At 35.6% G+C, this 21724-nt stretch overlaps 1 protein-coding gene across 1 annotated transcript; it reads left to right on the top strand.

Moving 5' to 3' along the window:
• The first annotated feature begins 1578 nt into the window (after positions 1–1578).
• LOC127848516 (WD and tetratricopeptide repeats protein 1-like) lies at positions 1579–20004 on the top strand. The gene is made up of 13 exons (XM_052381026.1): positions 1579–1791; positions 3948–4078; positions 7339–7450; positions 8751–8938; positions 9819–10040; positions 10476–10534; positions 11038–11229; positions 11537–11660; positions 12243–12425; positions 12661–12896; positions 13541–13703; positions 15294–15486; positions 17501–20004. The coding sequence occupies exons 1-13, from the start codon at positions 1759–1761 to the stop codon at positions 17684–17686; spliced, it is 2022 nt and encodes a 673-aa protein (XP_052236986.1). The 5' UTR covers positions 1579–1758; the 3' UTR covers positions 17687–20004.
• Positions 20005–21724: the final 1720 nt, after the last annotated feature.

Here is a 21724-nt window from a genome sequence, read left to right as displayed (position 1 = left end):
AAGTGACCGATTGCCGAAACAGTACAAAACAGCACAATACAAAACAACATAAACACAAATAAGAATAAAGCTGGGGTCACCGCCTTGGAACGGTCAATGCAGCGCATTGGGGGTTTAAACCTGGTTATAGAGCGCTCAACCTCACACTTGGCCCAGCAATATTCATAATACATTTAAGTGTAAATAAAATTTAATGTCATAGCATTGTAACTCAAATTAAACAATAATAAAAGGGAATTAAAACGCATTCAATTTAATTACTATTTAATTACTCAATTGCATTGAAGATACAAGAGTAACAGAGTTACAACTTTTTGACGAACGATCAAATAAAACTATTAACAATTGTCAACTACATTCCTTCTCTATAGAAAAAGATTTGAGAATATAGCTTCATGGAGTTAATATCTCAGATAATCATCGCGCAAATACAGGAAGAAGCAGCAATTATAATTTGTGTAAAAATTCCATATTTCATTGCTTGGTTGTTTATGTAACTGCTAAAAAAATAATAATTAAATCAAACAAGAAACGCCTATCAGAGAGAAAATATAAATAAAATGGAACGTTATAAACCCAATGACCTATGCATGTAGATTATGTATCTTCAGGTATGGGTTCCAGAGGTGCTGCAGTGTTCGAGGTTCAGGAGAATAAGAGAAAAGTATGCTGCAATTGATTCTTTTTCGGATGTGCGACTTCCATGACATATCCATTATCAGTTCAATCCCAAATGAACTCAGAGTTTTTTGCCTCTCTTAAACCAGATTTGACCTTGGCATAGATATTGTAAAAGTGGAGTTTTAAACAAAATAAAGCAAGATTGAGTCATACATTTGGCTTCTAGAATTGGCACACATTTAATGTTAGATGTTGAAACCCATTTAACCCATATTCGAACTTGACCTACTGCAGTATATATTGTCAATATATACATTCTCGTAAGTTTGCCGACAATTTGTCTTTCAGAGTAATAACGAGGTAAAATCTGCAATGGCGACACACGCATTAATCACTCGCGAATATATTTGTGCTGATGTTTATATTTTGTGCCCTTGATTCAAGGGTTAGACTTAATAAAGCGATAGAACTAGCGTGACGTATGATAGTTGTATATTTAGACTACCTCGAATATTTAATATCGAAAAGGTTGTTTTTTAACATAAATAATAAATAAATAATAGTAACCAATTACACAAGTTGTTCAGTTTATGATTTATGTGTAAAGCATTGTGGAAACGGTTTTCATGTAAAAAGCTTCTGTGACTATTGCCTCTGACTTATTGACTTAAAAATCAATAGGCTTCTTTCCTCGTTCACTACAAGCATACATTGAAGATTGTAGGTCAAACTTTCTTTAGCTACCATTGGGACACGTAATTTTATTTTGATAAAGCAGTATTTAAATTTATAATCATGCTTATTAATGTCATTATACTGTTTCGACCATTAGATATGCGTAGCTAATGGGCATTGCGAAAATAAAATTAGGGTTCATGGCTTGTGTAAATTTGTAAAGTAATAAAACACAGGTTCAGGACCAAACTACTTTGTAACCAAAATGTCTGGTTCCCAATAGTAAAATGTCCACTTCCGTTTTCATGTTTGTTTATATTAAAATGACAAGTCTTTTTAATCTTATTGTAGAGAAAAATGATACTGTGTCATAAAGGTTATATAGTATATACAAATCTTCACATTTAGTTTGTTCGTTATAGTTATTACAATAAAAGCTTTAGTGCTTTGAGTTGTTACAGAATGTTGAACTTGACATTTGGAAGACAAATTAAGGTAAGGAAACCAAGAACGATTAATTATCCTTCAAGTACTGTCAACTAAAATTGTCCATTTTTTTTTACCATATTATTATATGATTCTTGATTTCTTTTGTTCTATTAATTTTTAAATTTTACTGATTGTTGAGAATCTTTTTTCTTAAACATGTTTTGATGTTGTTTTGGAGTAAAACAAATTGTTGATTACACAGATATTGCTGACTAACTTTTATGTGCCCAATGCACACTGATCAGGAATGGAAAAAAATTGTTTCAATTTACTGACCAGAGTGTGAAAATTGCAAGGTGGATACGCCAAAATCAACTGACCTAATTATGATCTTGATTTGTTTTTATTTTTACATAGAAAATCATTCTCTTTTTGCAATCGTAATGCAGTGAATATATTTATGTGCAATGTGGACACAGACATTAAGTGACTCGATGGGTAGCTCTGACACATGAGCATAATTTCAAATATGTGTGTGAACATTTGTCATACTTTCTACTTGTCACCAATGTAATGTATGGGACATACATGCCATAATTTTTCAGACCAATTCCGGGACATTGAGTTAAATTGTCCGGGACTTTTGCCGATTTTCCGGGACATGTATTAAATGTAGCGATATTTATAGACATTATATTTTTGGTACGTTTTTTTTTGTTTCGCATCGTTAATTGTAAAAGTTTGAAAGCCTATCTGAAAAACACTTGATCTATTAACGTCAAATTAAACATTACTACTTCCGTTACTAGATACAAGCCACGTGTTTTCAGTGTAAGCATTCTAAACATAGATGGTGACGTCACAGCGTTATTGTTATTAAGACCAGTGTGTAACGCGTAGTTGTTGATACGCCTTTATTCATTTATAACACGAATTCGCTACACTTTTTGCTTCTGGATATGCAATCAAACTCAGTCGTCCACTTGTCTTGAAACTTACATACGCGTTTCACTTCTTTGCTGCTGGGACAAGTGGACGAATCTTCTGGGCGTTTTGACATGGCGAACGCAATTCAAATTCACTTATTATTTTTAACGTTATGTTTACTGGGGGTTTAGAACAAGACAATAAAAAAACCTAGTGAGGATGACGTTTTTATATGCTTACTTTTTTACTCAACTTCTTTGTCGGTTAAACGTGCGAACATAAACTGCTTTTAATTTTTTACTCAGCGATGTTTGACTTCAGATGTGTGAACAACTATCCTTTGCCCTTATGCAGTGGGAAATAATGACGTAGTAGATTAAAGTCAATTAACAACCACATTAAACAATGCCGCCTTTTCGGTTTGACCGCGAACGTGAGATAATCAATATGATAACAGGACCCCTGTTAATTGATCGATTCTGACACGTAGCGTAGTCTGCCTATTTGGGTAGGCATTGTCATGGAGACGCTGCAGATATACACAGATTCAAGGTGCAGTTAAGCCTAAGATAAGGTACATGTATATATGGATTTTGTAAATACCGGGACATTTGACAGATTTCTGGGACAGCGGGACAAGTTCTTCATTTCCGGGACTGTCCCGGACAATTCGGGACGTATGGCATGTATGGTATGGGACCTAGTTGCTGTCTGCTGGCTAAAAGCTTAAAACCTATTGCACACACAACATGTTTCAGAGTCAGACAGATTTTTTAAAAATCAATGCTTAAATTTGCTATCAAAATAAACATATTCACATATGACACGTTTGCACTTCCGAAGTTTTTATTTTCAAGAGCGTAAATGACGTGACTGTCAAACTAAACAGATGACCGCAAACTGTTGACATTATTTGTAACAAAAAAACACACACTTTTTATGACAAACACTTACGTGAAATGATGAAATCAACTAGAATATCACTTCCAATAGATAATTGATGCATAATCCCACAACTTTGATAGGCTTTTCACTGGAAATATGACGAAAGTTTAAACAATAACACAAGTTTGGAGTAACTAATGCAATATTAATGTAGGTGGCAGTGTTAATACAATATAGCACGATACAACACATGCTGGGACACAGCGAGGTCTGAGCATATATGTATGTGGGATCCTTAGAATTAAGTTTTATATCATAATTTCATTTATAACAAATGTAACAAATTTTTGATGTCCAGAATAGGTAAAATGCAATTCTACCAATTTTTAGCCATACTATCTTTCCATTAGGACTCGTGCCGACTGCAGCTTGAGAGACAGCTTCACGTCACCAACTCACTGATACACAGACTTGGCCTGGAATATGAACTGGAAGGACACAACGGCTGCGTTAATTGTCTAGAATGGAATGAATCTGGAAGGTAGGCTACATCACAGTGCTATCCACAGGATTTTTGTCAGGCGCCCCTGGGCTGATAGAGGTGGTTCGGGAGGGGTGTCCCCTCCCGACGTTGATTATTTTTTTAATTTAACGTGTCTATTCACGTTCTGTGGTGCGTTATAACTCAACGAAAAACAGCGTCAAAAGACGTCATTTGGTGCGCTATGACTCTTCAAGAAAATCTCCCAGTCATTTAAATATATATATATATATAATTTTTTATATTGTTTGATTGTTTTAAAACTTTCCCGCACAGATAGTAAAATCCCGACTCGATTGATTCCCCAATACATCCGTTTCAACCTGACTCTATTACTGTATACTTACTACTTTTCAAGTTTCTATTTATTACCCGATAATCCCGTTTATTCCGTTTTTATAAATCACTTTCTGGTAAATATTTACGATGAAAGCTCTCAATTATTTCTTTAACACAAACCTTGCCATTTTTCTATAGTATCAAAGAAATTTTAAGTGGCTATTTATAGATTTAATGAAATATTGCCTCTGCATATGCTTCAAACCCCTGACGTGTTGTGTGCTTGTTAAAACGCTCAATACACACACGCTTTTTATGCAAATGACGCAACGTTGTACATGCTGCATAATTTTCGCGCTCTTTTTAATTGAGAAAAAGATTCAACACAAAATAAATTTGCACTGCTTATTTGAAGCAAGAATATTTTAACGTTGTGGTAACATTTACATTTGGAAGTGTGTTTCGGATTAAAAACGCGTTAACATCGACTAACGGGAATGGGTTTGGGATTACAAATTTAATTATTCCCATTTGAGATTTCAACAGATATTAACAGTTGCGTTATGAATTCAACGGTAATTTGTTTAAACACTTTATGAGTTGAATAAATGTTTTGACGAAATTATGCATGAAATTCACGTTGTCCACGAGGAAAACGGCAAGTTGCCATCATCAGTCTTCTAAATATCGATTATCGGACGAAACATTTACATGTGTGCGTAATTAATTCAACGAAAATTTGTTAAAGCGCATTACGTGTCGAATAAATGTCAGAAAAACGAGGTTAATCAGTTCTATAAATGGACATGATGAAATATACATGTACTGGAATTAAATTGTTATCGCATAATTGTAACGGGGAGTTATTTGCACAACTTACTTGCTATAAGTAATTAATTGTTTACCACTTGCAATTAACTCGTATTAATTATGAGTCATAGGTAACACTTGTTTACAGTAAAAGGTGTGATGATGATGCCCGAAACCGTCTTTAATGTACTGTACTGTACTAGTTACCGGTTTTATATTACGTAAATGGTACAACTTCTTGCTTATCAAGCTGCAATAAACTCTTACTTCGTGCCCGACGTCAATAAAAAATAATTGTTGATAGTTAACCCCGCCCTCATAAGCATTCGCGTAACCGATTGGACGATGAACATCACAGTTTGACGACTGGAAAGTTACCCGATTCATCCTTGTCAGCATTTAAATGAATGTGTAATATGGCTAGAAAAATCGATACGCGCGTCATGCTATTCTCTTATCAGTGGATTATCCATTACCCCAGGTTGTGTTTATGGTGATTACTTGTGAAAGAAGGTACCGAGTGCTCTTTTAAAACAGGGAATATTGATACATTGATAGAGAAACCTTGATTTTTTTTAAATCTCCACTTTCTTTTACTGAAAAATACACTGATCGGAAAATTTCAAGCGCCTGGGCAGGCATGGCGAAATTAGAAAAAATCTGCCGGTCATCCGGACAGGCATTTCAGAAAATGTGCCGGTCCGGAGAAAATTTAGCCGGACCGTAAAGCAACAACAACTTAACTAGAAAATTCAAAAATGGCAGCGATCACATCTTGATCTCTTTATTCAACCGGCCGTTAAATTGATTTTAATCGCTTAGAGGTTACACTGGCAGCTAATTGGTGTTAATCGGTTGTGTAATGTCAATCATGTTGTGAAAAATTCGCGTGTCAGTTTTTATTACATGTATTCCCTATTAGAACGGTTCGGTGCGATAATTTCAATAACGTATGTGCAAGCCTAATAATTATCAAATTTAAGTTATTCGAAACGATTTAAACATTCTTACTTTAATATGATTGCAGTTTGGAGCGGCTGTTAAAATATACTGCGCACAGTACAAAACACGTTACCTGACATTTAATGATTAAGGCATTTCATTTTTCAGAACGTTTACTAGTAATTAATTAAATAAAAAAGACGATTTATTTACATGCTAACGCAGTGTAATTGTTAACAGAGATTCATTTTCATTTTTGACCAGTATCAGAAAGTCCCCGGGAAGCACGTTTTTTTACATGGCACTGCATATGATGCAATAAAAACATTTCTTTGTACATGTATCGTATTGCATTCAATCTAAATTTAAATTCGCTCGTCCAATGAAAGCTCTGCCCCATAATGCACTGTACTCTTTACACTTATGAAAAATGGCGTATGCATATGGTTGTGTTGATCACGATACCATATTTTATTGTCCTTATCCTACTCGAAAAATATGTAAAAGCTATCAAGATCTTTTTTGTTAGAACGCAGTTGGCGATTTTGCAAACGAGTTTAAAGTAGGTGTTGTGTAAGTTGGATTTGCTAATTGTACGTAACAAACCTACAGCAAACATCAAAACAACGAGCGATTTCATTTTCATGATGTAGTAAGCGATTAGCTCTTCGAATTTTCAACTTGAAAAAAAAAGATTTGTTTGCAATCATTTCACATTTTGCCGGTCACCAGGACCGACATTCTTGTTAAACCTGCCGGACCAAATTGAAATCTGCCGGTCAGGACCGGCGGACCGGCAATTTCGCCAAGCCTGCCTGGGGGACTCTGATTTCGAAATTCAAGCGCCCCGGCGAGGGATCGTTAAATGGCCTGTGGAAAGCCCTGCATCAAGTCTCTCATTGTTCACTGTCAGGACTCAGGCATGTTTTTGATGTGCGTGAAATAAGAGGACGAAGGTCTTGACTTAACATTTAGACCTTAATCTCTCAACTGACACTTAATCTCTTGACTGGCATTAATCTCTTGACTGACACTTAATCTCTTGACTGACACTTATTTTAATCTCTTGACTGACATACTTTTTGTGTCTGCTGGTGTTTAAAATAGTACTGAAAACAAATTTTCTAACAAAAATTAGTGATTTAAATAAAAAAACAGCTTTGTTATTCAGATGATTACTTTATTGTATTTCTTCATTTGGGATTCTTGGTTGTATTTCTATACTTTAGTTTGTTAGCGAGTGGGTCCGATGATGTACAAGCCATTATTTGGGATCCGTTCAGAAAGAGACGCTTGACGAGCATACAGACCGGGCATCAAGGGAATATATTTACAGTCAAGGTTGTCAAATCTTAATATGCCTTCTTTTTATCACATGCCATACCCTGTTTCCCATGTAATATAACCATTACGAATATTTTTATTTAACACATGTGTAATAAACTTTTTAAGCGTTTTCATTCCCTAAGTTTTCGTTCTATTGAACAATCGCATTTTGTTATTTTGCTGAAATGACGTTGCAATGTCAATGACGTCACGAAATGTAAACAACATTCGGGATTTATCATTATGTTTGCGTAAATATTTATTTAATTTGCTCATTTAAAAGCATGTGATAAAAAAGATCTGACATTCGTTGACATAAAATACCATATTTCATTAAACTGGTTCAGGAAATTCGTTAGTAAGCTCCCCAAAGGCTCGCTTACTAACACAATTCCTGAACTCGTTTAATAAATTATGGTATGATATGACAACTCGTGCCAGATCCTATATATAGAAATGTTGCTAATTGAGTATCTAACTTACAGAGTACATATATGTGATGAGTAATTAATTAATTAAATTATTTAAATATTTGCAAAATATATCTATAGCGGGTGAGACTATAAAATTAGCTGCCCAAAACCATATTGTGTGATTTCAAAACTACATTTAAAAACCTGTTTTCATCACTGTTATGGGAAACATCATTTCCCATTTTGGGGAGCATTACTCTTTAATATATAGTTTTCCCAAACATATTTTGCAAAATCTTTCGAAAATCAATAAAAACATAATTTAATTCACATTTGTATAAATTTTATGTAATTTTAGTGAAACAAAACTATAGATGCATACATCATGATATAAAATAATTGCCGAAAGTTATTAGCTCGGCTGTTTTCGGAGAAAACCCGAGGTATTGTCATAGCCAGCTCGTCGTGTCGTCCACGTCGTGCTAAAACCTTTACATTTTGTCAAGGTTGTGAACATTGTGCTTCAAAATCGAAGTGCTTCAACCTACAACTTCGAAACTTGGTATGTAGCTGCATCTTGATTAGTTCTACATGCCACACCCATTTTTGGGTCACTAGGTCAAAGGTCCAGGTCACTGTGACCTCTAAATGTTTTTTTAAAAATTCTGACAAGCTTTCATTTATTCACAACTGCACCCGCAGCCGAGCGTGGCACCAGATATGCGGTGCTCTTGTTTTTAATAAGGAAACCTGTATATTCAAAATATCTTAATATTGTTATTTAAAAAAAAATTGGTTAAACATGATACAATGACATTCAGCTTGATTTTGAGCCAATCAAATTTTCTCCAGACCATGTTGGACAGTCTTTTAAGAGTTTTTAGATTAACCATTTCCTTCAGTTTCTGCCCTGTTCCAATGACAACGTTCTGGTGACTGGAGCAGCCGACAGCAAAATCCGTGTTCACGATGTTGAGTCCAGGGAGACCACTCATGTAATCTCGTGTCACACCGGCCGCGTGAAGCGCATAGCTACAGCCCCTAAAGTGCCATTCATGTTCTGGAGTGCTTCTGAGGACGGAAGTGTTATGTAATTTTCTAGATTATTATGAACCCACAGAGTTGAAGGCATTGAGAATTGCACTTATCTGTCTGTTCGTACATGTCCATATGTACGTACATGTAATACGTTCCATAGCTTGTGTTTTCAACTTCACTTAAAATATTGGGTGGATCTTGCTGTTACTTTTACAGCCGAATGACCTCAATGTGTAGATGATTGTGAAGAAAGGTCAGGAATTTCCACCGTGACAAGATTTTGCAGAATTATGGCCCTTTTTTTCTTCTTTAGAATATATAATCCTCAAATTCAGAGTGTTCAGCACCTCATTCACTTCTGTGAGGTTTCTGCTCAAATTTTCACAGTTGAATGAACTTCATGTGTATAGTCCCACAATTTTGTGTTTTCAATTCCTCTTTAAGTACTGGATTCCAGTGGATGGATCTTGCCCAAACTTTAACAGTTGAATTACCTAAATTTTGGGATGATCTTAAAGAATAATGGCTGTGACAAGGTTTGGCAGGATTATGGTCCTTTGTCTGTTTTTTCCACTAAGGAAAATTTATTCCCAAATTTTACTGTAAAGAAAGGAACTTTTGCTGCCACAAGTTTTGCAGAATTATGGCCATTGTCTTTCTTCAAATGTAGAATATGTAATGGATTTGTATGCGTCCAAGCATGTGTCGTTATTGCATCACTGTCTGTGACAAGTTTCAAGTGAGATAGTTGAACATGCTGAAAGATATTTCATGCCAAAATTAGATTAATAAAAACGATATAATACAAATGCAAGCAAAAAACCTCTCTTTATTCCGTTTTTCAACTCCTTGCGAAAGTACAAGTAGTAGCCGTTTTCTGTTATTTATTAAGACTGTTAATATGCATGTATAAATAATTTGTCCAATTTCAGGCAATTTGACCTACGGTGCCCAGAGCTGTGCAGTCAGAACAGCAAAAATGTCCTCGTAAACCTTGAGTCCCATGTTGGTGCCCAGATAGAGTTCAAATGTATAGCCATCAACCCCACCCGTCCCGAGCTCATAGCGTTGGGAGCCAACGACCCTTACGTCCGTGTTTATGATCGCAGGATGTTGACATGCCAGAGCTTGCAGAGGTCAGGCAGTCAGTCAAGGTCAGGTGTTGTTTGTGTTGGTTTTAATTGTTTTTCTTACTTTTAATTTATTTGGTTGGACAGGGGTCTAATTTTGCTTCCTTTCAGCTGATTTCCTCCCTTTCTATGTCAAACTAATTTTACAAATAGTTATTAACTTTTATGGATTTATATACCTATATACAAATGAAGAGTTTTCTTGAACCTGTAAGAGGGGCATTTTAGTTCCCAGATGTGGATATTAAATTCCTCACCAGTTTGAGTAGTAGTTTAATGCATTCCTTTTACTAGTTTATCAATGTTTTCAGTGGTTTTTTTGCAAGTAAAAGAATGCAGCCTATTGATTTGGGGTAACATGTCAAAGGTCAATGTCTAAGGTCAATATGTCATAGATCTATTTCTGAGGGGCTTAAAAATTCTTGATTTAAATCTGTTACAGTCTAAATCTGATTACAGATCAACCAGTCCGGAGGAGTTTCCATTGTTGAGAGGCTGCGTGGAATACTATGTCCCAGGTAGGCTTATGAGGTTTATTGGTGCCAACAAATACACAGGTTCACATTAAAAAAGCAGTTAAGAAATATGTTAACAGAAAATAAAACTCAACACTTGAACACCTTTATAATGAGTAAGAAATCTGTGCAGTAGAGAATGCTTTGGTAATTTTGTGGAAAATGTGATTCCCCATTGAAAGATGGAATTTCAATTTATGTTACATGTTAATGAAAATTTACTGACATTTAAAAGATAACATTTTATTAGTGTCAAAATATTAACTTTTTGTGGTAGGTTATGCTGAATCACTGAAAAAAATAGCATAGTTAACTGTTTTTGTATTGTGAAGCTAGGCTAAGTATCTTGTATGTGATCAATAATACAATAAACGTGTGATAAAAAATTAGTGGGTGTATTTGTGTATGGGTGACCCATATTAATTGTTCCTTGTATTTCTCATGCTGCTATGCCGCAACACTTTACTCTATCATTAATAATCTGTGCTGATTTTATTGTGCCATAGGTCATATACCGCAAAAGAAAGATGACTACAAGAAGAAATTGCGTGCTTTAGCAGCCACGTATGTGACCTTCAATCCAGACGGCTCTGAACTGCTGGTGAACTTGGGTGGAGAACAGATCTATCTCTTCGATGTGAACAGAAAACGAAGGATTGAAAAGTTCAGCTCTATTGTTATCAGCTCAAACTCAAAAGGTCATAAAGTAAACATTTTAACAATTTTTTTTTTTGGGGGGGGGGGAATCAATGATTATAATTACCTTGTGAATTACAAAGCCCCTGGCTTTTTGGCTTATGAAGTAAGTGGCATTATGAAGTGGAAGGCCAGCGTTTCATTCGAAAAATTGTTTCAAAATGTTGAGTTTGTAAATATTAACCTTTGAATCAGATGACATCCTTGAGACATAATGTTGTGGCACCACAAAAATGCTCAGATTATTTCAAATGTGTTTGAAAGTTAAGAATAAGCAAACAGTGATTCATGGAAAAACCTTTATTCCAGGTTCTAGTGTGAATGGGTTTAGCACGTACTCCAATGGCACGACCAATGGAGTTTCCAAACACATACATGGGGCCTCACAAACTAGTTCAAACATTAAAAGTCAGGACAAACACAAACATTGCAGGTAAGGACTTCATTCGAATGTAGATTGCACGGATAGTAATTAACTTTTTGGGGCTTTGTTTCCCACCCTTGTTCTTTAGATACTTATTGCACAAAGGACATAATTTGTTCCCGACCCTTGTCCTTTCAAAAATAATTTACAGGGGACATTTCTCAGTTCTTTTGATACTTCTTAAACTGAGAACTTTATGATGCTCATTATACATGACTAATTTTTTTCAGGTCAAAAGATAAAACATCCCCTTTTCCAGCATATTGGATATTAGAATGTCAATACATTATTTGATAATATACATGTCCTGTGTATTTTCTGGCGTAAAGTAATCAAAAAGGCTTTAACTTTAAATTGGTTGACATTACTTTCCAGACATTTACCTTTTCTTGCTACAAAGTAAAATGAAAATGGCTCAATGCAAATAGCATAAAACCAGAACAGCCTGCAAGTAACTCGCTGTCTGTTTCGGTTTAATGCTATTTGAAGGGTCTTAAATTTAATTTTCTTAGGGACTACAAATGTGTCAAAGTGTATCTGAGAGGTACAGGGTTAAGATAATAGGATAAACTTTAAATTGTAATCCTCCAGACATAAAGATAGCAGAAAGTCTTTGTCAAGCGTGGTAGAAAGCTTGAAGAAGAAGGCCAACGCCTACTTTGAGAAGGAACAGTATAACAAGGCCATTAACCTGTATAACCAGGCCATCATGAAGGCCCCTGATGCCTCCATGCTCTATGGCAACAGGGCTGCCGCATACATGAAACGCAAGTGGTATGTAGTGGACCTCAATGCTTCTTTGAAGTTTTCTGCATAAAAATGTTCTAGGAATTTTCATAGAAAAACTTTCATGTACTTTAAGGTATAAAAAACAATTCATTAAAAAATATTTTCAGAAATTTTAGTAGTCAATGACAAACATTAGTTGCAAATTGCTATTTTGGCTGCAGGTAATGGTAAAATAGTGCAGGCTTTAAGGCTTATGCCAATTTCAACCACTTGTTTGCAGGGACGGGGACGTATACGCTGCCATGCGAGACTGTCACAGTGCCTTACGACTGGACCAGAACCACCTGAAGGCCCATTTCAGACTGTCCAAGTGTCTCAACGAGCTACAGTGGTGCTCCGAGGCATTTGAGTGCTTGAAACACTTCAAAAGCAAGTTTCCAGACTATGCCAGCTCCAAGGCTTGTGAGCAGTTGGACAAGGATATTAAGGCGGCCTTGTTCTCCATGACTGATCATGGTACACTCTTTTTGTTGAACAAACTGTTCATATAATAAATGCTGGGCCATATGTTGTGCAATATAAATATTTTATAAAATCAACATTTTAAGTTATGGAAGTCAGAACTAATGTTCATTTAGATTAGTCTGTACATCAATGTTGAAGTTAATAAACCAATGAATTTATTCTCTGATAGTCTCTGAGACTTCTGACAGTTTTCCCCCTTTTGTTTTTACTGGAGTGATATTATGGATAATTTTCACTGTGAAATGACTTCATTATTTAGTCCTCCTGAACTTATTTAATTATTCCCACTCAATTTGCCAGTTTTACCCTTTTAAAATGTATGTAAATGGTGGAAAAGCAGTAAATAAAAAGAAAATGTGTTGGTATTCAATAGATTATTGATTTTTTTTCACGTGCGCCCCTCCTGAAAATATTAATTCCCCAGAGTACTTTTGAATTAAAATCTTCAATCTACCAAAACAAACGAATATCCTTTATCTTTTTGAGACCAATGCTACTAAACCTGTTTGAATCCACTGACACTTTACTCTCATGGAATTATTCATTAAAAGTTGTGAACAAAAATGTAAGCTGAGCTGTAACATTTCATGTTCCAGAAATGTTAAGTATTTAACACTAATAATGTTCTTCTGTAGAAGAAAAGTCCAGCAGTACGGCAAGTGATCTGTTCTTCCCAAAGTCGCAGCCAGTGTCAGAGCTAGAGAAGATATGGCGGGCAGAGGCCAATGATTACGAGTCTCGTTTCTGTGGACACTGCAACACCACGACAGACATCAAGGAGGCTAACTTCTTTGGCAGGTTGAAGCAAAGTTTTGTCTGTATTATAAAATGAGCCGCATTCTTGTACAACTGGGCTTAATACATGTGCTTAAAGTGTTGTCCCTGATTAGCCTGTGAAGACTGCACAGGCTTAGCAGGGACAACACTTTAAGCATAAACTGGAGATTTGCTTAGAAGAGAATTCCTTCATACAAAAAATACCAAAAATGTAACAATTTAAAAGAGACCTTCTTTAAACAAAAAATACCAATAAAAGGGGAAAGTGTCACCCCTGATCAGCCTGCACAGACTATTCTGGGAGGACACTTTGTCCACATGCTCTAAGCCCAGTTTTCCCAGAATGAGGCTCAGATGTGTGCACATACTTGTAGTGGGTCTGTTTGCATACTTGTAGTGGGTCTGTTTGCATACTTGTAGTGGGTCTGTTTGCATACTTGTAGTGGGTCTGTTTGCATACTTGTAATGGGTCTGTTTGCATACTTGTAATGGGTCTGTTTGCATACTTGTAGTGGGTCTGTTTGCATACTTGTAGTGGGTCTGTTTGCATACTTGTAGTGGGTCTGTTTGCATACTTGTAGTGGGTCTGTTTGCATACTTGTAGTGGGTCTGTTTGCATACCTGTAGTGGGTCTGTTTGCATACTTGTAGTGGGTCTGTTTGCATACTTGTAGTGGGTCTGTTTGCATACTTGTAGTGTTTTTTTTTGCATACTTGTAGTGGGTCTGTTTGCATACTTGTAGTGGGTCTTATGTGTGCATACTTGCAGTGGGTCTTATGTGTGCATACTTGTAGTGGGTCTTATGTGTGCATACTTGTAGTGGGTCTTATGTGCATACTTGTAGTGGGTCTTATGTGCATACTTGTAGTGGGTCTTATGTGCATACTTGTAGTGGGTCTTATGTGCATACTTGTAGTAGGTCTTATGTGCATACTTGTAGTGGGTCTTATGTGCATACTTGTAGTGGGTCTTATGTGCATACTTGTAGTGGGTCTTAAGTGAAACTGTTTCTGATTTACAAATGCTGATACATAACTTCCACCCTAAGCTTTTCATGAAAGATTATTGTAGTAATGCATTCAAAACAACAAGTTATCACAGACTATCAATTGTGATGCTCTCAGCTTCTTGATGCAGGAGCCATACAGTGACAGTCATGTATGTCCTTCTGCTCATAACAGGTTAAGTAAAATTTACCCTATCCATTTAGCACCAACACCATTTTCAACTACTCTCCCAAAGTTTTTGCGTATGATCTATTCATATTCACAAATATCACCCAATCATATATAATTGACCTTGACTTTGTTCTACAAATCTGCTAAACAGCAGCTAAACCGGGGGCATGTTTTTGTGAAACACAGATTCGTTATCAATACTCCCTTTCAAGTCGAAAGTAATTTAAAAAAAATACTGATATCATGTAATAAAACATGTAGCTTGTTTTAGGCAAAATTTATATAATTATATCTGTATTGAGTTTGGCCCAATTTCCACAAATATAAACATTTTGTAGATTTGCAAAGTATACAAACTGTCTCATAAATAATACTAAAATCCCCAATGTTCACAAAATCATACCTCAAGGTATTTTACTTGATCATTTTGCAGTAACGGACAGTACATAGTGGCAGGCTCTGACGACGGGTCATTCTTCATCTGGGAAAAAAACACAACAAACATAGTTCGAGTATTACGTGGTGATGAGTCGATAGTGAACTGCCTGCAGCCTCACCCTTCCTGTTGTCTGCTGGCGACCAGCGGCATTGATCACGCAGTACGCTTGTGGACGCCACAGCCTGAGGTGAGGGGTGGGGGGTGGTGTGGCTGCCAGTAATAATGTTAATCCTTTACCGCTTAGATACGCATTTTGACGCATTTGTAGTCCCATAGAAAGTTAAAGTTAATTAAAGACCTTCTTTCTTGATTCAAGTTTTAAATGCTTCATTTTCAATCCTTATGTTCTGATGAGCAGCAAACAGCATAAAACCTGAACAGACTGCGAGTTACTCGCAGGCTGTTCTGCTTTTGTGCTGGTTGCAAAAGCCATATTCACTTTGCTTCTTATGGGGGAAAGAGTTAATGTATGCACTGGTTATGTCTACTTGTGGTTTTGTCGAAGGCAAATGCATATCTGTTTTCAATGATTCAACAGAATAGTAATTTTGGTATTTAAATGACTAATTTTCTATCACCCCTGTACATTAGAATTATTTCAATATGAATGTTATTACAATCTAAATCATTTTTATATTGTGGGTCATAAAAATATTTACTTGTAAGGGGTATTGTCTTAATGCTCCAAAGAAGAAGACAAGTATGATATCCATACACTTGTTCCATATTTATGCCCCCCTTCGAAGAAGAGGGGGTATATTGTTTTGCTCATGTCGGTAGGTCGGTCCGTCGGTCTGTCCACTGAATGATTTCCGGATGATAACTCAAGAACGCTTATGCCTAGGATCATGAAACTTCATAGGTTTCATAGGATCATGACTCGCAGATGACCCTATTGATTTTCAGGTCACTAGGTCAAAGGTCAAGGTCACGGTGACTCGAACCAGTAAACTGGTTTCCGGATGATTACTCAAGAACGCTAACGCCTAGGATCATGAAACTTCATAGGTACATTGATCATGACTCGCAGATGACCCCTATTGATTTTCAGGTCAAAGGTCAAGGTCATGGTGACTCGACACAGTAAAATGGTTTCCGGATGATATCTCAAGAAAGCTTACGCCTAGGATCATGAAACTTTATAGGTACATTGATCATGACTCACAGATGACACCTATTGATTTTCAGGTCACTAGGTCAAAGGTCACGGTGACTTGACACAGTAAAATGGTTTCCGGATGATAACTCAAGAAAGCTTACGCCTAGGATCATGAAACTTCATAGGTACATTGATCATGACTGGCAGATGACCCCCATTTATTTTCAGGTCACTAGATCAAAGGTCAAGGTCACAGTGACAAAAAACGTATTCACACAATGGCTGCCACTACAACTGACAACCCATATGGGGGCATGCATGTTTTACAAACAGCCCTTGTTTAAATAGATGTTGAAGGTCATTTTTTCTTTGAAATTTGCATTTTTAAATTAAAACACATGACATTTTTCTTCAGTTAGATTAACACACTTGTGTGAATATTAAACTAAATCCTGGCTATTCTATTAAAAACAAACTCACAAATTTTGCTTATTTTTATGCCCCCGGATCGATAGATTGGGGGTATATTGTTTTTGTCTGTCTGTCTGTCCGTCCGTCCTTCCGTCCATCCCAAAACTTTAACCTTGGTTAAAGTTTGACAACTTTTGCAATATTGAACATAGCAACTTGATATTTACCATGCATGTGTATCTCATGGAGCTGCTCATTTTGAGTGGTGAAAAGTCAAGGTCAAAGGTCAAACATCATTGTATTTTTCTTTCCTTAAACTTAAACCTTTGTTAAAGTCTTATCATAACTTTTAAATATTGAACACATCAACTTCATATTTGGCATGCATGTGTATCTCGTGGAGCTGCTCATTTTGAGTGGTGAAAGGTCAAGGTCATCCTTCAAGGTCAAAGGTCAAAAATAAAAAATAAAATAATTTCTCCATTCAATCTCTTACTTACTTCTCGTTGAGCTGCACATTTTGAGTGGTGAAAGGTCAACCTTAAAGGTCAAAGGTCAAATGTTTGGCTTCAAAGCGGCACAGAAGGGGGCATTGTGTTTCTGACAAACACATCTCTTGTTTAATCTTGTATTTTGTTTATGAGTCTTATGTGAACACTTCTTAACTATTTACAATCACTGTTCCACATAGGACGGATCAAAGAACGATCGAGAGGTGAACAACTCTGATGACGCGGCCCTGGCAAATCAGAAGCGCATGAATGCGGACCCCTTGGAAGTGATGCTGATGAACATGGGGTACCGGCTCAGCGCCGTTGACGACGGGGATGAAACGGGGGGTCGGGGTGAGGGCCACATTACGTGTCCAACCAGCTGAGTGGGGTGGGCGGGACTGAATGAGTGGCGTAGCAGTCGAATTATAACCATATGTGTTAGCCTGAATTCTGGCTCTAATAGTAGAAAATTGTTTTGCTGGAGTTCATGAAGAGAACTTTATAAAGAATGAAAAGTACTGTTAACAAAACACCATATAAAAATGCTGGAAATGGTATTGCATATTGTATAAAAATTACTTTATAAGGAACCATTTCTCACAATAAAACAAAACTACAAACAAGTGCATTATGAAGAATATAGTATACTTAATATAAATAAGAATATTTTATGAGCAACATTTAATAGAGAATAGTTAAAACTCGATAAAGAATAATTTAGTTAAAAGTAATTATTGCTTATTCATGATCATTATAATACATTATGTATATACAGAATCATGATTTGCATTTTCTGATGATACCAATCTCAGAATGCTTATAATTATTGTTTAAAGATAACATATTATAGCTAAAAGCAAACTAATTTAATAATCATTGCTTATTTATGTATTTGTTAATTTTTGAATATTTGCAATTTCTTTTTTTTTTAATTATTCTAGAACATCTGATTTTTTGTGCAAATCTTTAAATATTTTAAATGTTGAAGCTCTGACAGTCCTTATAATGAATGAAAAAAAAACGTACATATTTAAAAACAACAACAACAAAACAACTAGACATTGAAATTAATTTAGAGTTTTCTAATGTCAATAGTTTTACAGATCAGTACATGTGTATGTTCATGTATACTGGGATCTATTATGTCATGATTTCCTAATAATGGTGTGATTTTTTGATTATGTAAATTATAAAGGACCTTCTGCACACGGAAGATTCTGGTTGCAAATTATAAGGCAGGATGCAATGATATTTGAAAGATTTTTCTATGTTAAAGTTACTGTTGATACAGAAACACAGTTGTACAGACAGTTGGTGGGGGTTATAATAAATGGTCTGTGATAGAAAATGAGTTACTGATAAAAAGGACAGATGTTATTTCCATTTGTATTGTTAAAATTACATAGTGGACTGCATTAATTATACTGTCTGTCATCATTTTATTAGCTTGGCTGTTTTCAGAGAAACCCAGAGGTATTGTCATAGCCAGCTCGTCTTCCGGCGTCGTGCTAAAACCTTTACATTTTGTTAACCTTTTGAACATTGGCTCTAAAATCAAAGTGCTTCCACCTACAACTTTGAAACTTTATATGTAGATGCACCTTGATGAGTTCTACACGCCACACCCATTTCGGGGTCACTAGGTCAAAGGTCAAGGTCACTGTGACCTCTAAAAAAAATAATCTGACAAGCTTTCATTTATTCAAAACTGCACCCGCAGCAGAGCGTTGGCACCCGTTATGCGGTGCTCTTGTTTGCTTTAAGTATGTCATGTGGTTACAGCAGTCTGTTTTAGCTCACCTGTTTATGATGAGCTTTTGTAATCGCCATTTGTCCATGGCTGTTGTCAACATTTACCTTGTAAACACTCTAGAGGCTTTATTTATTGCACAATCTTTATAAAACTTGGCAAAACATGTATCCCAATGATTTTTAGGCCAATACTTTAAGAGGGTAATATGGAGTCAAACACCTGGTCAATTGACGACCAACCTTGTGAAGTCATTTTCTTGATGAAACAACATGAAACAGTGTTCTGCTCTGCTTAAAATCATGGCGTCAATGGGCAGGGTAGTTTGCATTATATTGTCCAAGAAAAAGATTGTGAACACTTAAGAAGACACATTTTTTCTCTAGTCAATATGGCAGTATTGAACACTTTTCAAAGCGTGTGAACACTCAGCTGTGATCTATCTTAATGAAGCTTGATGATTTACATATTATAATGCAATTTATTCCAATAAAAATAAAGACCAGTTCAAATCTGCATCACCCAGTGGGCTCAAAATTTGATCATGAGCTCAATTTTAAACACTAACAAAGAAGGTTGTGAACTCTTACTTATTATTTGGCTTTGGGTTGAAGCGATCCATGTGTATTGTACAATATGTGCAATATTTATGAGCAAACTTTAATGTAGTTGATTTTAGTTTTCGGACGTGTTTTCCTCAGGTGATCGAGGCCCCCTCTTATGTAACTTGACTGTGCATATTATCATATCTTATTATAAGATCTTTTGCACAGCTTTTGTGAATTTTGAACAACATGATTACTAGACATTATTAATGATTTTCTAGTATGTATTTTAGACTAGAACCTATCATGAAAATTAATTAGAGTAAGTTTGTGTTTAAAGTATATTGTTTTATATATGCGTGATTGTTGTTATTTTGTTACTGGAAATAAATCAATGCTAATCGCACTGACTTGTATTTCTTAGGATATCAAACAGTTGATCAACATGGAAAAAATACCCAACCGTATGTACATTCTTCATAGATGTTTTTATGTTAACTTATGCACAACTTATGATCCATAGCGATTGAGTTTTAAAATAGAGAATATATGTAAAATCTCACGGAACATATGGTCAAGGTTAAAAAAAGTTTAACAAAACAATTGAGTGAAAATATATTTGCGACTAAAATACAGTTCTTGAGATGAGATGCATTCAAATCAAATCAAATCAAATAAATTTTATTTTGAGTCGGCAAGACAGTAACAAATAACATAAGCTGTTAAGCTTTTGAACCGACTATACAACAAATGTAAACAGTAAAACAAGAGTAAAGAAGCTAGTCAAAAGAAAGACAATTACTTGGGTATTAAAATACAAATACATAATCAGAAGAAATACAAATACACAAACAGTCTATACAATTTAAGGCATACAACACAAATTAGACTACTTCCTTACTTTCCTGCTGGTATTGCACTAGGAGGGGCAATTTAAGGCATGATATTATCATCATCATGGCACGCATGGGGTTAAATATGTTTCAAACAAACAAATCAATGCAAGGATGTAGATTAGCTGGACCAGCAGCAGAGTCAGTGCAAGAAGTTATTTATAATGACCAGGGAGTAATAAAGCATCGATGGAAACCAAAAGCAATATAAAGCAAAAATAAACATACATTTGCATACAACAAATAAAACAATATGAGAGTTTAAAAGCTGTGTAGGAAGCTGCTGATCTATTCCTGTGGATAGGACTAAAAACTGCAATAAGAGAAAAGGAAATAAAAAAAACTGAACACAAAAAGAAACACAAAAATGCGACCCGATAAAACTTATCTAAGAACGAATATCATCTCAAATCAGATTTGGGGTGAACTGATCAGCAGCTTTCTCACAATAAAACAAGTAACATAGCGAAAAGCAACACAACTATGAGCAGGCAAATGCAAACTAATATATTAAAGCAAAATAAAATACAAAAGCAAAAATAAAATACAAAAGCAGAAATAAGGACAGCACAAGCAGCCGAAGAACAAAACAAAACAAATTCACACATTGCGGCGTAAGTAGTACATCACATGTAGGCTCTCTTCTGATATCAGTAATTTAATAGGTTAATTGATATGCTGCTTTTTTAAATATTAATAAAAAGTAAGGTCATTTCATTTTGCACGTGACTGGATACGCCGGGTACTTGAAATGCACGTGCTGAGCCGGAGACATGAGCTGCACGTGACTTAACAAGTTGGGGAGTTGAGAAACGATTAGCACATTTCTGATTTTGAAAAAGAACAAAGATTATTCATCGCACAAACAAAGCAAACACACAAACATTAGACACGGACTAAAGTATAAAGGCTGCGGTACCATTTTTTATGTACGAGAGTGAAAAGTGCGATTATAGATAAGCGGATTATAGATAAGCGATATGAAACGGAAACCAATCTTTGTGACAGGTGCGCGAACAATTCGGTCTTTTTGTGACCACACTATATCGATATACTTTAAGATTTGTTGCCATTTAAGATTTTTTTTATTACTATAAAAGAAACAAAATGCATACTATTTATATGTCATGTCTCAACAATAAAATTAAAATTGAATACTAAGCATATCATGTGATGAGTACCGTTCCAATCACGACCGTTTGACCATTGGACCATATCGTCCCAGATTCAGTT

This window comes from Dreissena polymorpha, chromosome 1 (genome assembly GCF_020536995.1).
Source record: "Dreissena polymorpha isolate Duluth1 chromosome 1, UMN_Dpol_1.0, whole genome shotgun sequence".
Classification (NCBI taxonomy): Eukaryota; Metazoa; Mollusca; class Bivalvia; order Myida; family Dreissenidae; genus Dreissena; species Dreissena polymorpha.
The sequence above is the reverse complement of the archived record's forward strand: the minus strand, read 5'-3'. Positions and strand labels throughout refer to the sequence as shown.